General features: G+C 42.0%; 2 protein-coding genes across 5 annotated transcripts; one reads left to right on the top strand and one right to left on the bottom strand.

Annotated features, from left to right (window-relative positions):
• Positions 1-104: 104 nt before the first annotated feature.
• On the top strand, positions 105-8,703 carry EOLA1 (endothelium and lymphocyte associated ASCH domain 1). Of its 4 annotated transcripts, none has more exons than XM_065077496.1 (4): positions 105-402; positions 789-1,068; positions 2,551-2,764; positions 8,173-8,311. In XM_065077496.1, exons 2-4 carry the CDS (start codon positions 816-818, stop codon positions 8,228-8,230), a joined length of 525 nt encoding a protein of 174 aa, XP_064933568.1. In that variant the 5' UTR covers positions 105-402; positions 789-815; the 3' UTR covers positions 8,231-8,311. The 4 variants fall into 4 exon arrangements, with proteins under 4 accessions (XP_064933568.1, XP_064933565.1, XP_064933566.1 ...); XM_065077493.1 differs by having other exon boundaries at positions 223-360; positions 8,173-8,703; XM_065077494.1 differs by having other exon boundaries at positions 223-360; positions 8,176-8,371.
• Positions 3,962-12,451, bottom strand: TMEM185A (transmembrane protein 185A). The gene is made up of 7 exons (XM_065077492.1): positions 12,273-12,451; positions 9,784-9,960; positions 8,299-8,506; positions 6,750-6,833; positions 5,688-5,864; positions 5,224-5,347; positions 3,962-4,571 (listed from the first exon to the last, which is right to left on the bottom strand). The coding sequence occupies exons 1-7, from the start codon at positions 12,308-12,310 to the stop codon at positions 4,327-4,329; spliced, it is 1,053 nt and encodes a 350-aa protein (XP_064933564.1). The 5' UTR covers positions 12,311-12,451; the 3' UTR covers positions 3,962-4,326.
• Positions 12,452-13,541: the final 1,090 nt, after the last annotated feature.

The raw sequence follows: 13,541 nt of genomic DNA, 5'->3' as shown, positions 1-13,541 counted from the left end.
GACCGCTCCCTGCTGCCGGGGGAGCGCAACGCGACCGGCACGGATCAAACCTCTGCTGGCAAACAACAACCGTGCCGTTCCAAACATCCGCGCTAGGAAGGCCAGACCCTGCGGCCGGTCACTCGTTTCAACCCGCGGCAGCGCGCAAGTGACAGAGAACGCCGGGCGCGGTGCCGGGCGAGGAACGGCCCGGGCGCAGCGGCGGGAACGCGGGAACCCGCCCCCCGCCCCGCCGGGCGCAGGCGACACCGCCCACACGCGGCAGCGGAGCCGCCGCCGCCACCTCCCGGCCCGACACCCCGTCACCCACCTTCCCCAGCGGCACCGAGCGAGCGAACGGCGCGGAGCTGGCGGCGCCAAGTAGGAGGCGGCCCCCGGGGCTCCGTGGCTGTGAGGCGGCCTGTGAGGGAGCGGGACGCGGGCCGGGCCGGCGGAGAATCGCGGCCCTCTAGGGCCGGCCCCGGGCTCCCCGCTGAGGAGCGGGCTTTCCAACCCCTGGCGGGGCCGGGGCGGAGCGGGCAGCGCGGTGGTGCCCCGTGAACTCCCGCTGCCTCCGGTCGGGGGTCCCCGCCCGCCGCTGCAGCGGCCCCGCCGGGCCGGGGGGGTTTGTGGCGGCGCCGGGGCCCGGGGCGGGCGGTGTGTGGTGGCGGAGCGGGGCTCTGCGGGCTGGGGAGGCCGCTTGGCCGCGGCCTGGGCTTCGCGGCAGGTGCTCGGGCAGATCGATCCGTTTGTCGTGGTCATAAACACGTTTCTAAAGACTAACCTCCGGCTGTCGTGTTCGGTTATAGGAAACGGGCTCTGATGCAACAAAGACGATGAAATTTGGTTGCCTTTCCTTCCGACAGCCCTATGCTGGATTGGTTTTAAACAAAGTCAAAACAGTAGAGACTCGCTGGCATCCTTTGCTAGCAGACTACAAGAACTGCACCGTTGCTATTCATATAGCTGTTAAGGACTGGGAAGATGAAACGTGGAGAACGATTCTTTTGGATAGGTTTGGTATGACACCAAAACAAGTGCAAGATTTGTTGGATAGAGGGGAAAGATTTGGCAGAGGAGTTATTGCAGGTAAGCAACCCTGGATTATGTTTTCCAAGCAAGTTTTCAATCTGTTGACATTCAGTCAAACACGTATCTGCTTTACACAGTTTGCTCCTTATAACATTACTCTAACGCTTCCTCGGAAGGAGCGATGTCTGAGTTGGGGGGCTATTTCAGTTCCTTACCCGTGTCAGCTCAGGTCAGTGATGGGTGTTGTAAATAAAACTTATTATTTTTCATTGTGTTGGGAATGTGAAGTATCTTTGACCTTTAGGATGAAGAATTTTAGCCAGGCCTCAGTTTTGAAAATACACGCACTCTACTAAAAACCTGAAGCTACAATTCTAAAGTCTGTACAAGAAATAAAATTGATTCGTGCTAACTCATCATGCAGGAAGATAATATAACATGGGTTGCGTGTTATTTTATTTCATGATAATAAATATCAGTTCAACACTTTTTGCATTTCGAGCTTAGGAACTCCTACTGAAACCATTTTACAGTACTCTTAGTCAAGTGAAGTCATGACATTGCAGTGCTTTGCATGTCATGTGAGAATATTACATAAATAAATCCTATTTCAGTTTTATAAATGCTCTATCCCTCTTGTTATTTGGGCAGTGAAGAAGTTTGTTTCTGTAAGAAGTTTGTTTCTCAAACAAACACGGCAAGGATGGGGTGGTGTTTCTTTGCTTATGTTGTGCTGAAATACAATGTATGTTGCTGCACCTATACTTACAAAATTTGTATCCAGCTCATTTTATGCTCTTTTCTTGTAGGTATCTTTTGTTACACCATCTATCTGGCATTCTCATTTGAATATTTTTAGCTATTCATACACAACAGATGACTTCTATCACATACACTCAAAAATTGTTCTGGTTCTACAGTGGTGAAAATTGTTAGGTACTAGTAACATGCAGATTTGTAGCCTTGTCATAAATTGCACAATAAATTGTGAAGTAGGTATCAAAGCTTCCTTGGTCTTTAATATAATGATTAAGCAATATAGGAATTCCCATTTGTGACACGGCAAGGGTTCCACAGAGCAGGAATTTCCATATAGTTTAATGATTTTAAAATGTTAATAGCCTAGTGTCCTGATGGGAGCAGAGTGTGATTTTGAAAGAAGCTGTTTCAAGGCCAAACGTAGCTCAGGAGTTTTTGTAGGAGCTGTTTCTCCTGAGGTACAGGTTTGTTTTTACAGCTGCCAGGGGTATCCCAGCTGCTACTGGGGATCGCAACACAACTGGCACGGATCAAACCTTTACCTTTGTAAAAATGGCCACTGCATACTTCACCTGTTCTTCACCAGCCTCAGTCCAGTCACACAGGCCGTCTTTGGCAGTGACCAACACCAGTTTGAGGCACAGATGCTTCACACCATGTTCTTCTGGTAACAAATGAGCTGGTTTGTGTGTCCTTTTGGAAGGGAGGTTTACTTTTGGAAAACTTTTCCCTAGGAGATTAAACAGCCAACTGATTTTGTATTTTAATTTTATAATACAGGATTAATTGACGTTGGAGAGACATCACTATGTCCAGAAAACTTGCCTCCTGAAAAGATTCTGGAGCTGGAAAACAAAGCTGTCCTCAGCAACTTAGAACAGAAATACTTGACTGTTGTTTCAAATCCAAGATGGCTCCTGGAACCAATTCCTGCCAGAGGGGGAAAAGGTGTGTGGCAGGTGGACATCCCTGAAGAACTGATCCCTTCAGAAGTGTAGGTGTTGCCTCTCACTGTTATTTTTCCTGCCTAAATGCAAACTTGTAATTCACAAGTCAGCAGTTTCAACGCTATCAGTGAGTGGTTTAGGCTTCCCTTCCAAAACTGTTTGAAAAAGCAAGTACAGTTGAAGAATAGCTCTTTTGAGGCAAAATAAGCAAGATGTAATTTTTGTGACCATTACTGGATATTATTAATGGTTTAGTAGATTTTTCATATATAAGTAACTCTTAAGTAAATGTGATTTTTATTTTTAACATAGATGGGTGATGTATTATATGATGTTCTACAGGCTTCTCAAAAGGAGGTAGAGATCCACTGTATGAGGTTTCTGTCCATGGTGTAAAAGTTCCAGAAAGGACCAGATTTTCCTCATTCACAGGTTTGGTACATTAGATGTGCATGTGATGGGGAAGCAGGCTGCAGTTTATAGCTCTGTGATCTGACAGCCTTTAGACAAAGCCCTTTACTAGAAAGAAGGTGCTTGTATAAAACTAAATGAAGCACGTATTATAAATTCCTTTCATTAAGATGAAAAACATGAGTAAGCTTTGAAAATCTAACATTGAATTAAAGAGAAGGGGGAAGAGTAACAAATAGAAGTCATTCATTTTGGCACTTTGAGCTACTGGAGTATAGCTTTCAAAGACTAGATCTCTGTAAAGCACCTGAAGTCCAACACAATCCATCAAAGGAGATCTTTCTTCAAACAAGAAAATTCTATACCAACACCAATTGAGTTCCTATCTTGAAAAGTTTAATCATTTACACCAACACGAAGTTGGTAATGAAAACCAAGCTATAATACTTATATCAGCTGACAGCTGTAAAACCTAGAGCTAATGTCTCTGGCATAGGCTGCACACACAATGCGAGAAGGAACAGCTTATTCAGCAGTCAGTCTAATGGGAGAATGGTGTACATGCTGCTCGAGAAGAATTAAAACATGAAACTGGAAAAGCAACAAAAGCAACACTTGACTCCCAAGCCAGTGCAAAAGTTGAAGTATTTCCATGGAAATTGACATAGCTAACTCAAAACAAGTGTCTAAGTTGCTATACATTCTGTTTCCTCCCAAAAAAGCTTTCCAGTCTTGCCTGAGAAGTGCAACACTCCCGTGCCTGTGGCTGGACAGAAAAAGAAGTAAAGAGGTACTATATTAAGGCATCCCAAAAAAAGCATTTAAAACAGACATGGAAATCAAGTGTATATTTAGGACCTAAAAGACACCTGAAATAGCATAGGTATTTCATACAGGGTTTTTAAAAAAATACTTTTAGATAATACTTATACTGTACAGGACAAGACTTTTAAACAATATATTACACTGCTAAAATGTTCATATAAATACTATACAGGCAAGCGTGCAACCAACCCGTTCACAAATTAGACCACCATGTATCTCTGCAAAAGCTCTCAGATTATCTTCAAGATCGCTGATTTGTGTACTCCAAGCCACTGATTTGGCAGTACCCATTTTAAAGGAACTGGGACAAGGCATGAGATGAAATACATTTGTCTGCTGATTCCCAATTCCCGTTTAATGTGCTGCTGTCATCTTAATCTGGCATATCAATGTTTAACTTGGGAGGTGGAATCACGTATTTTCCAGGACTCTGTGTAATGACCACTCCAGTCTTTTTTCGAAACATCGGTGCAATTTTTGGTGGTTCAGGCAGTGGTGTTTCTTCTGTTTCCTCATGATCTTCATGGTGAAGATCATATGAAATGTTTCCATACTCTCGTAAGAACGGGAAAATTTCAAGCAGGAACTGGCAAAAGTCTTTGCGAATTCCAAACCACCCTAAAAAAACCCAAAAAAATCATTTCACATGATTGAAGAACAGAATGAAAATGTAATAAAGTAGTCAGGCTACGCAATCTCATGACATGTGGTGGCATAGGCAGACACAGATTATTAAATCTATGCACTCAATATTCCCCAAATAGTTTTGTTAGCCAAATACAATGTGATGACAGGACTCCTTGCTATTACCTGCACTAGATTAGAAAACGGTCACAACTAAGCAGCAGAGAGCACTATTTGGCCAAAGAGGAGAGAGAACACTAGTTCAGGTGACTAGGACAAATGCTAAGGGAAAAATGGTGCTATGCTGTTTTCAGAACCCAGAGCAGAAAGATCCAGTCACATCCCATGAGAATGAAACCCACGGAAATAAGGAAGGATAAAAAGCTAAGTGGAAATTAAAATCCCATTGAGATTTCAAGTTGAGTCCAAGCAGAAGTTACGCTCTTATAGGAATGAGAAAAAAAAAAAAGCAAGAGACACCATAAACACTGAAAACTTACTAAAATCACCTGAAAAGAGTAACAGACACATCAGAATTATTTCATGAGGGCACATACACAAAAAAGTCCTTTTTGAAAATACAAATATTAATAAAATGCATTAAGCCTGGAGTTTCAAGCTTTTTCCTTGATTTTAATATACTTACAGTGATTTCCTCCTTTTTGTCCAAATGTTGTTGCCATTAAAGTTATCAGTGAAAGCCAGAGAGGAACAAATATTGGTATAAAAGAAAAAGAATTATGCCCATCCAATCTGTGTACTAGTAAGATCTAAATGGAAAAAAAACCCCAAACAAAACAATGTCAGTTTAATTGCAATACCCACTTTCAAGCTGCTTCAAACATACGCTGATCTCCGATCTTAAACTTTCCCTATCTGAGAAGAAAAAGAACTCCACAGAAACATGCAGTTAGTTCCAATGTGATGCATATTTTTACTCAAACTTTACAGAAACACTGAATTCTTGTTTTTCTTTCATATTTGCTGCTCATATTCTATTCCAAAACCAAAAGCAGTATTCTCATTTTAGTAAGTTCAAAAAGAGAAAGCAACATTCATCACTCACTGAAAAAGAACAAGATACAAGAACCTCTTTAAGCTTTTTCCTACCTCAAAAGTGAGCAGTGGAACTACAATTGTCATCCAGCTGACGGCCATCGTTATGTGTGTCCTCCTCTGCTCAGCAATCACATCCATAGAGCGCAAGAACAGAACAGACCAGACAATGTAATAGAGCACTACCAGACACAGAAAGGACATCAAGATCCACAGCGGAACACAAACAACCTGAAAGAAAAAGAAATTCACTGCATTTTCCCCCCTCCCAAGCAGTGATACGTTTTTACCACTTTGATTTGCTTCAGGTGTGGGGTTGTTAAATAAGACTACATATTAAGTCTAAGAAAAATGAAATTTAAGTTATTGCCCTTTCACTAATGTAATATGTAGCTTCACAAGTTGTGTGCACTATTAAAACCCGTATCGGCTCTTTGGGGTTCCCCATCAAGCTGAAACAATTTAAAATTAAGTCAACCTAGTTCAACTTTAATAAGACTTCTGTGATTTTATACTGGCTCAAACAACAACTATTTTCTACACTGGACACCTTCAAACAGTTTCTAAATTAGATCCTTTTCCTGTTTTTTTTGGAAAATAGAAAGGACAGTCATAATCATGCCAGATTATCAGCTATATGGAGGTTTACACACACCCAGGCACAGAAACAGTGCTTTTGTATTCTAAAGACACTCAGGACAGGGGATCTCAGCAGTTTTCACAGTGACCGCTTGGCACTAAGTGGATTTACATGCATGGTAACACAAGAAGCAGAACAAGTTGTTTACCACACCCTATTTACCATCACATTCCCATCATTTTCATGGCTAGTTTAGTGTTCCCATTCAAACCCCTTGGTTAGGATTTCTCTTTCAACAACTGATGAGAGATTAACTGCAGTTGATGGTACATCCCTCTCCCCTGAAGGGTGTAATCCCAAAGAACAGCCCGTTTCCCACGACCACTGCATGAAATGCCAGACTGTCAGTGAGGGATTGTTAAGCGAGCAAAAACATGATCATGGACTCTTATCATACATTAACTGTCCCCTATAGTAAATATCTTTATGAAGTTCAGCACTTAAACAAGAGTAAGAAGGAAACACTTGTTACATACGAGCCACGGCCATCTGATGATCTCGTCTAGTCTAAGTGCAATAAATATGAACTGTAGAATATTGACTGAACACAAGATTTCCAGCTAGAAAAAGAAAAATAAACAGTAGTTAACTCTCAGCATGGTGACACTATTTCCAAGATAACCAAAGAATCTGTCAAATGGCTTTTCTGACTCCATGCTTATCACTGCAAAAATGGAACATCGCTTTCATTTTATGGGAGATATTACTAAGCATCCCTAAATTTGGGAGGCTCTTATCCCAGTAGAGCAACTGTAGAGGCAGCTGTCTCCTGTGGAAAGATCTTCCCGGTATTATTTAACAACAGAATTTAAAAAAAGCACTATGTACAACACTTTAATATTAAGAGTGATTAGAGAAGTAAGAAAAGCCAAACAAAACAGACTGAAAAAAAGCAAAGCATTGGAAAACAACTATTTTCTTCATTAAAAATGTTAAAGAAAGCTTTTCATGTGTCCCTCTTGCTGCTATGTGAACTAACCCTAAATTAGACTTTAGGAACAAAACAAACAAACAAACACCAAACCACCACACCACAAAATCAAGTTTGTGTCTTGTTTGAACAAAGTGAAACAATGAAACACCACCAGACTTGGCAAGATTCTGTTTCTGAAGTTTACAGGCAACCCTACATGGGGACATTCCAAAGATTAAACAAAGTTATTATGTGAAAAGACTAACTGAAGCGCTGGAGTGTAAGTAGAAACCATTTCCAAAAACATGTAGGTATGTAGGACGTCTTTGACATGTACTGTTCCTCTGAAGGCAGACACTACACACTACTTTTCACTAACTGTCATTGTGTACCATGAACTCCTGGATAAATGCCTTTGAAATTCACAGTACAGGGAGTCAAAAACCCAACAGGCAGCAGGCACCTGCCTCCTTCAGAGACTGCACTGAAATCTTCACTGTTGAAGTACAGGTGACTTTCAAAAGACTGGAAAATTAGATTTAAAATGAGTCTGTACCACTGGCTTAATGCAAAATGCCACAGCCATGGGAAGATCTTGAGAATCCTTGCAAAGTTCTTCCAAAATGAAATGGAGTGAGTTAGAGAAGAAAGAAGGTCAAAGCAGCAAATAAAAACCTACTGTTTCATACCTACAAAATTCAAGCTTAAGCACAGATATTGGGATAGGAAGAAATTTTCAACGCAGCTTATCTAGGGCACTGAAAGTTCAATTCTCCCTAGGGACAGCGCTTGCTGTCAGTGCAATTTTCTCCAGTCATGTCCATTTAAGAGTCTAGTGTTAGTTCATATTGCAGAGTTTGCGATGAGTCCTTTTAATGTATAATAATTAAAAGGCAGGTTTAAACCATGCTGCAATTTAGTAGTTGAAAAAGCTAGAAGAGATTATAAAATATTGTAGTATTCCTGACCCTGATTTTTCATTCTAGCAGGTCAGTGCGAACAATTAATGCAATTGATGCAGTTGTCTGGATTGTGATTTACTGAGAGATGAACTGTAATGGAATTGAGTCTTGCACTGCCACGAGTGCCACAGATACCAAATGCAGCGTTACCTCCAGAGACCTGTCGTGTCGGAATCCCCACACACAAGCTGCAACGGACACTGGAGATACAAAGAATAATGGCATGAAGACCAGGAGCCAGAAATGGGTTCCTCTTTCGATCCTGTCGCACACCAGAACTTCAAACATCAGCAGGAGCAGGTGGATGCCCACTGCGATTAACATGGCTTTGAACTCCACACAGGTTTCCCCTTCTGCTCTAAAGAGAGGAAAAGGAAGCATTCAGTTCCCATGTCAGTAGGAAAACACACTGTCCTGCAAACATCCCAAGGCACTTTGTTTCACCTGTTAAGTTTCCAATATAAACAAGTGTTTTTAATAACCATATACATTATGCCCAAATAGCCGCTATTAAACTACACTCCTGATGATATAACAGGATTTCTTGCCCATAAAGCTGCACATTCAAAGTATTTTACTCAAAGAGGGCAGTGGGACTTCTACAATTGGAATATTTTCTAAGGATTCCACAGGTGTGCAGATAAAACAGGATTTCTTTGCTACTATATAAACACTCGGATATCACACAGGCTCTTAGGAAATAAGCTAAGTCTAAAATTATATGTTTGGTTCCTGTACCAGCTTTCATTGAATCATTATCTTTGCCGGGAATTTCTTTATTTACCAAAATCAGCATATTGCAACAGAATATTATCTAATGCTAAAAAGTAAAATGCCTGTAAAATAATAGCACACACAGACAAACCACACTTTTTCCTACACAGTAGAACCATTACTAGAAGGGGCAAATGAGACCTGACCTACACAATATAGTGTATCAGAAAGAGACATGTGCAAAGTTTTTCATTTCATATTCACCATAGATAGAAAAGAAAATTGAATTTATTGCACTTCATTTAAGCTAGTTTTTCTTTTCCCCTGGCATGCTCAAATCCATCTCTTACTTAGATTACCACAAAAGTAAACACTGATGTATTTAAAAGTCCGAAAGTTATTTTACCCTAGACTGACAACTAAAATATTAATGCTAAACCCCTTTGACAAAAATGAAAAGGAATTTACAGAATTTGTTCACACAAACGTCTTACTTTGCAAATGTGAAGCATTTGCCTGTTATTAGTGTATTAAGCTACTTTTTGCGATTTAGAAAATAATCCAACTAAATACAGCATATTCCTAGCGCATAGGAAGATATTCTATATGGCTCCCACTAAAGCAAGAAATCCCCAACATTAACAGAAAAGCGCAAAAAGTCACTCCAGGAGAAGTTTTAGCTTCCCAAGGACAATATTGTTGAAGCCTGTGGTAAACTCTTGCAACTAGCATTGAAACATCTATAGCTGCATAAAGCCGTCTGCTTACGCTGTAGGTGATGCTAATCATTTTAAATATGTTAAAAACAAACCTTCTGGATGCTATACCTTATGTTGTTAAAAACCTCATTTATGAATTTGATTCGGTGTGGAAAACACACGATGTTCCCCCCGTTTTGCAATATAAATATCCTCCACTTACCGATACTGTGGGTTTCGGGCCCATACTCCTGTTCCCACCGAGGCACCAACTATCACCATTAACTTCCAGAGCCATATGGGAGCAAACACAGCCCAGTAACTCCACTGAATTTTGTCATCGAGACGTAGGGAGAGCAACACAGAAAAAAGCAGCAGGCAGGCATAAATAAGGAATTTGCTATTAAACAGACCAGAAAAAGAAACACAGTCAGAAATGAAGGCACACAACTTAACATAAACTTTGTGAACAACAAGAAAATTAGCCATAGCTGAAATATAACCAGGATACTTCCTCACAGAAAATGCGTGTCCAGCTTCTTTGCAAAGAATCAAATCAGTTCTGAAGAGTCAAATATTTAATCATAAATATAGCGTAGGCCATCTCTTTCACTTATAAAACCAGCGCTTCAGGGGAACACATCAAAAGCATTTTTGCATGACAAACTTAATGAATGGACATCTAGAAATAGTTCCCTCCCACGGGGATCCAGTCAGGAGCTGTATTATTAGAGGCTCAGAAATATACCAGTTGTACATGTTTTCAGAAAACATGGCCTTTCATACAAATCAAATGAGATAGCTTTTGACATTCAAAATTACATTCCAAATATAGTTTTATCCATACTATTTTTAACTAAAGATTATAAACTATTATAGAGTGTAATAAGGCAAACTCCAGAGGGTGGTTTTCTGTTGGTTTATGTTTTTTTCCCTTTTTAAAATTTTTACATTCCATTTTAAAAAAGCAACATTATAGAAAAAAAAAGGTACTGATTACAGAGTGAAGTTTCTAACTGGAATACTGAGGATGGTGTTTATAAATTTAAAATAGTTATGTTGATATATTTTATAACCTAGTCAACCTAAGAATGAACAAATGTATCTGGAATACTTGAGAGCAGCAGCACAGCTGCTTGTACCACCAAAAATCAGACAAAATAATTACATGGTACATTACTTCCTCACACTACAGGAGGGGAAAAGTCACCCACCCTTTCACCTGATGATCACAGGCTGCTTTATGAAACACATCATTAAGTTTTAACACCATTTCAGTGAAGTAGTTGTATTTTAAAACATGGAAAACCTAAAGAACAGAATAAATATCTGCTACAGAGTGAAGCTGCAATAGTCACAATACTACCCTTAATTCAACAGCACAACTCAAACCACCACCTTCCACTCCCAACAAATAATAAAGCACTAATTAGATGAGCATTGCTCTGTGTAGCTATCAAGCTGCTTTGTCTCTATTCTGAACAAGAGTCTCAGCTGCTCCTTAATAAGAATAATTGATTTATTGGGTCAGCATCTCACATGCTTGATGAAAGTACCTCAAGACAGGATGATATAAAACAACAGTCACTCTTCACAGCGACAAAGAGACCCCTCAGCTTCCCACTCAGCACCCAAATAAGCTGCAAGCATCGCTCAGCAATAACTTCACAAGCTTCTGGAACTTCTGTTCCTTCTTCTCCATTACTTCCAACCGCACGTATTTAAATTGTTTATCTCAGCCTCTCTACAACAATGTATTTCCTGGAGCACTGGTTACCCTTGTGTTTGTCTCAACAACCAATTGAACACGGCTTTTTGTAATTGCAATCATGTAAGGCCTCTTTCACAAGCAAGGTTTTTCCGGGACTCTCAGTATTTCATGCCACCCTGCACAAGTCACTCGTGGGGCTTTATTCTGTGGCCTTAAAACACCCGGGAACAACAAAAGCTGTAAATTCAACTCATTCTCACAGCTTCTTTAAAAGTTATGTGCATCCGTACTTGCTTGGCAAGAGAGCGGAAGCCCAAGTTGTGGCGACTATCATCTCGTTAATTTTAAGAACGAAGAATCACCATCAGCAATTTTGGAGTCTAGACTAGGATTGTTAAACTTAATGCCTTCACACCTGCAAAAAATGAACCTTTACTATGTACTAAATGCCCACGTTAGAGTGTGAGGTAATGCTGCTTTCCGGTATAAAGCTTTATACCCCAAATCACCAAGCTGAAAAATTCGAAGAACAAAAAGAGACTTCGAGTAATTTGAGCAAGTTTCGTGATTTAAAAAAAAAAAAAAAGGATAAAAATGACGGCTGGAATTTGGCCTGGAAACCAGATGGCGGATGCTCCTGGTGAAGCCGAGGACGGGACGCACCGACCCCCGCGGGTGCGGAGAAAAGAACCGGTCACGAACCGCCCCCCCACCCGAACCGCCTGCACCGGAGCGGCTCCACCCGCCGTGCGGACGGGCCCCTTGCAGCCGAGCTCCGCCGCTCCCGGCCCAACGCTGGCGAACTCGGTTTCCGCCCCAGCCGCCCCACACAGCCGCGCCGAGCCCCCGCACCGAGCGGCTCGGCCGCGGGCAGAGCCGGGCCCGGCGGTGCTTCCCCCCGCGCCCCTCGACCCGGCGGCAGCTGGGGCGCCGCCGCTTCCGGACGCGTTCCGCTACCGGCGCGGCCCGAGGCCGCCCGTTAACCGCCGCGCTGCCCTCACCTGGGGTTGAAATCCTGGAACAAGCCGCGCAGGTTCATCGCGGCCCGACCCTCCGCCCCCGCCGCGCTCTACCAGGCGCGCATGGCGCGGCCACCGGAGCCTGGCCTGGCCTCGCCGCCGCTCCGCCCTCGCCGGAACCGGGCAGCCCGCATCGCCCCACGCATGCGCCTTGCCCCGGCCCCGCAGCGATCCCCTGCCAGGCTTCACGGGCGAGCAGTGCGCATGCGCTCTCTCAGGACTGCGGCTCTGCCAGCAGATGGGCGGGGTCTGGCTCCCGGCAGATTCGGTTTCTGTCCAGGTCCTTTGTAAACTTAATTTCGTATCTCCCTTGTGCTTCAGGGTGCGCTCCCGGGCTGCTCACCGTCCGACTCTAGCAAGAGGCTTCCTGAACAGGGGCATAAAGGAACATCGTCTTCTTGCAACCCCAGTCGTGTTAGCAGTGTTTCTCTCAGGTCGCATTATTTCCTTTTAAATTTATGACTGTGTTTCAGCAGTTAAGCACTGAACGTAGTTATTTTAAATATATGGGCTTATATAAGCTGTTCTGAATCTGCCATATTTGTTACCTGTTCATTTGTGTTTTGTCTCACACTTGAGTAAGCCCATACTGTCCTGTACGTGTTGACAGAAATCCTCATTAGACGTTCTTCAACCCATCAGTGAAGCCAAGCCCAGAGGATCTGGAGCCAGATTTTGGTTGTGATTCTGCCGCTTAGTTTCTGCTGCAACGTGTGACATGGCTGTTGTCATAATTACAGCATTAAATCACACATTATTTGGACACATCATGAGTGTCTGGATTTAGGTTTCTTTAGTTTGACCTGTGTCCTATATTCATCAAGCATTTTAGGTAATGTTCTATTCATTAATTAAAAGTAAACAGATCCAGGAACTATTGATATTTGGGGTTTGCTTTCTTTAATAGTTTTTTTTCCAAACACTGTCACTGTGTGACTTCTTCATTGATATTCCTGTCACATCCCATGGAGAGCTTTGTTTTACAATCCCTGTTGAACTTTGTTCATGCTAATACACTGCTGATTTTCATATTTTCCTTCAGCTCACACTTTGTTCTTCTTTAATTGCCAAAATCAATAGCCATCCAAATTCTAAACAAAACTAACCAAAGTGCACATATTCTGCACTGTGGTGGTTTATGACTAGAATTTACCAAATAGATTTTTAAATAGCAAAGCATCACATTTTTTTGCTATTTTTTTTTTCATGTTTACCATTATGAAAAAATGTATCTGCAGCAGAGATGTCCTT

This window comes from Columba livia, chromosome 12 (genome assembly GCF_036013475.1).
Source record: "Columba livia isolate bColLiv1 breed racing homer chromosome 12, bColLiv1.pat.W.v2, whole genome shotgun sequence".
Lineage (NCBI taxonomy): Eukaryota > Metazoa > Chordata > Aves > Columbiformes > Columbidae > Columba > Columba livia.
This window is presented reverse-complemented; position numbering and strand designations above follow the sequence as displayed.

Excerpts from the sequence above, each read along its gene's own strand:
- TMEM185A (XM_065077492.1), bottom strand. The coding sequence starts at position 12,310 with ATGAACCTGCGCGGCTTGTTCCAGGATTTCAACCCCAG. Across the intron at positions 6,834-8,298 it reads GACACGACAGGTCTCTGGAG|CTGGAAATCTTGTGTTCAGT; the intron begins GTAACGCTGCAT and ends TTCTTTTTCTAG. Across the intron at positions 4,572-5,223 it reads ACAAAAAGGAGGAAATCACT|GGTGGTTTGGAATTCGCAAA; the intron begins GTAAGTATATTA and ends GGGTTTTTTTAG.
- EOLA1 (XM_065077493.1), top strand. The coding sequence starts at position 816 with ATGAAATTTGGTTGCCTTTCCTTCCGACAGCCCTATGCTGGATTGGTT. Across the intron at positions 1,069-2,550 it reads TGGCAGAGGAGTTATTGCAG|GATTAATTGACGTTGGAGAG; the intron begins GTAAGCAACCCT and ends TTTATAATACAG. Across the intron at positions 2,765-8,172 it reads GAACTGATCCCTTCAGAAGT|CAGGTCAGTGCGAACAATTA; the intron begins GTAGGTGTTGCC and ends TTTTCATTCTAG.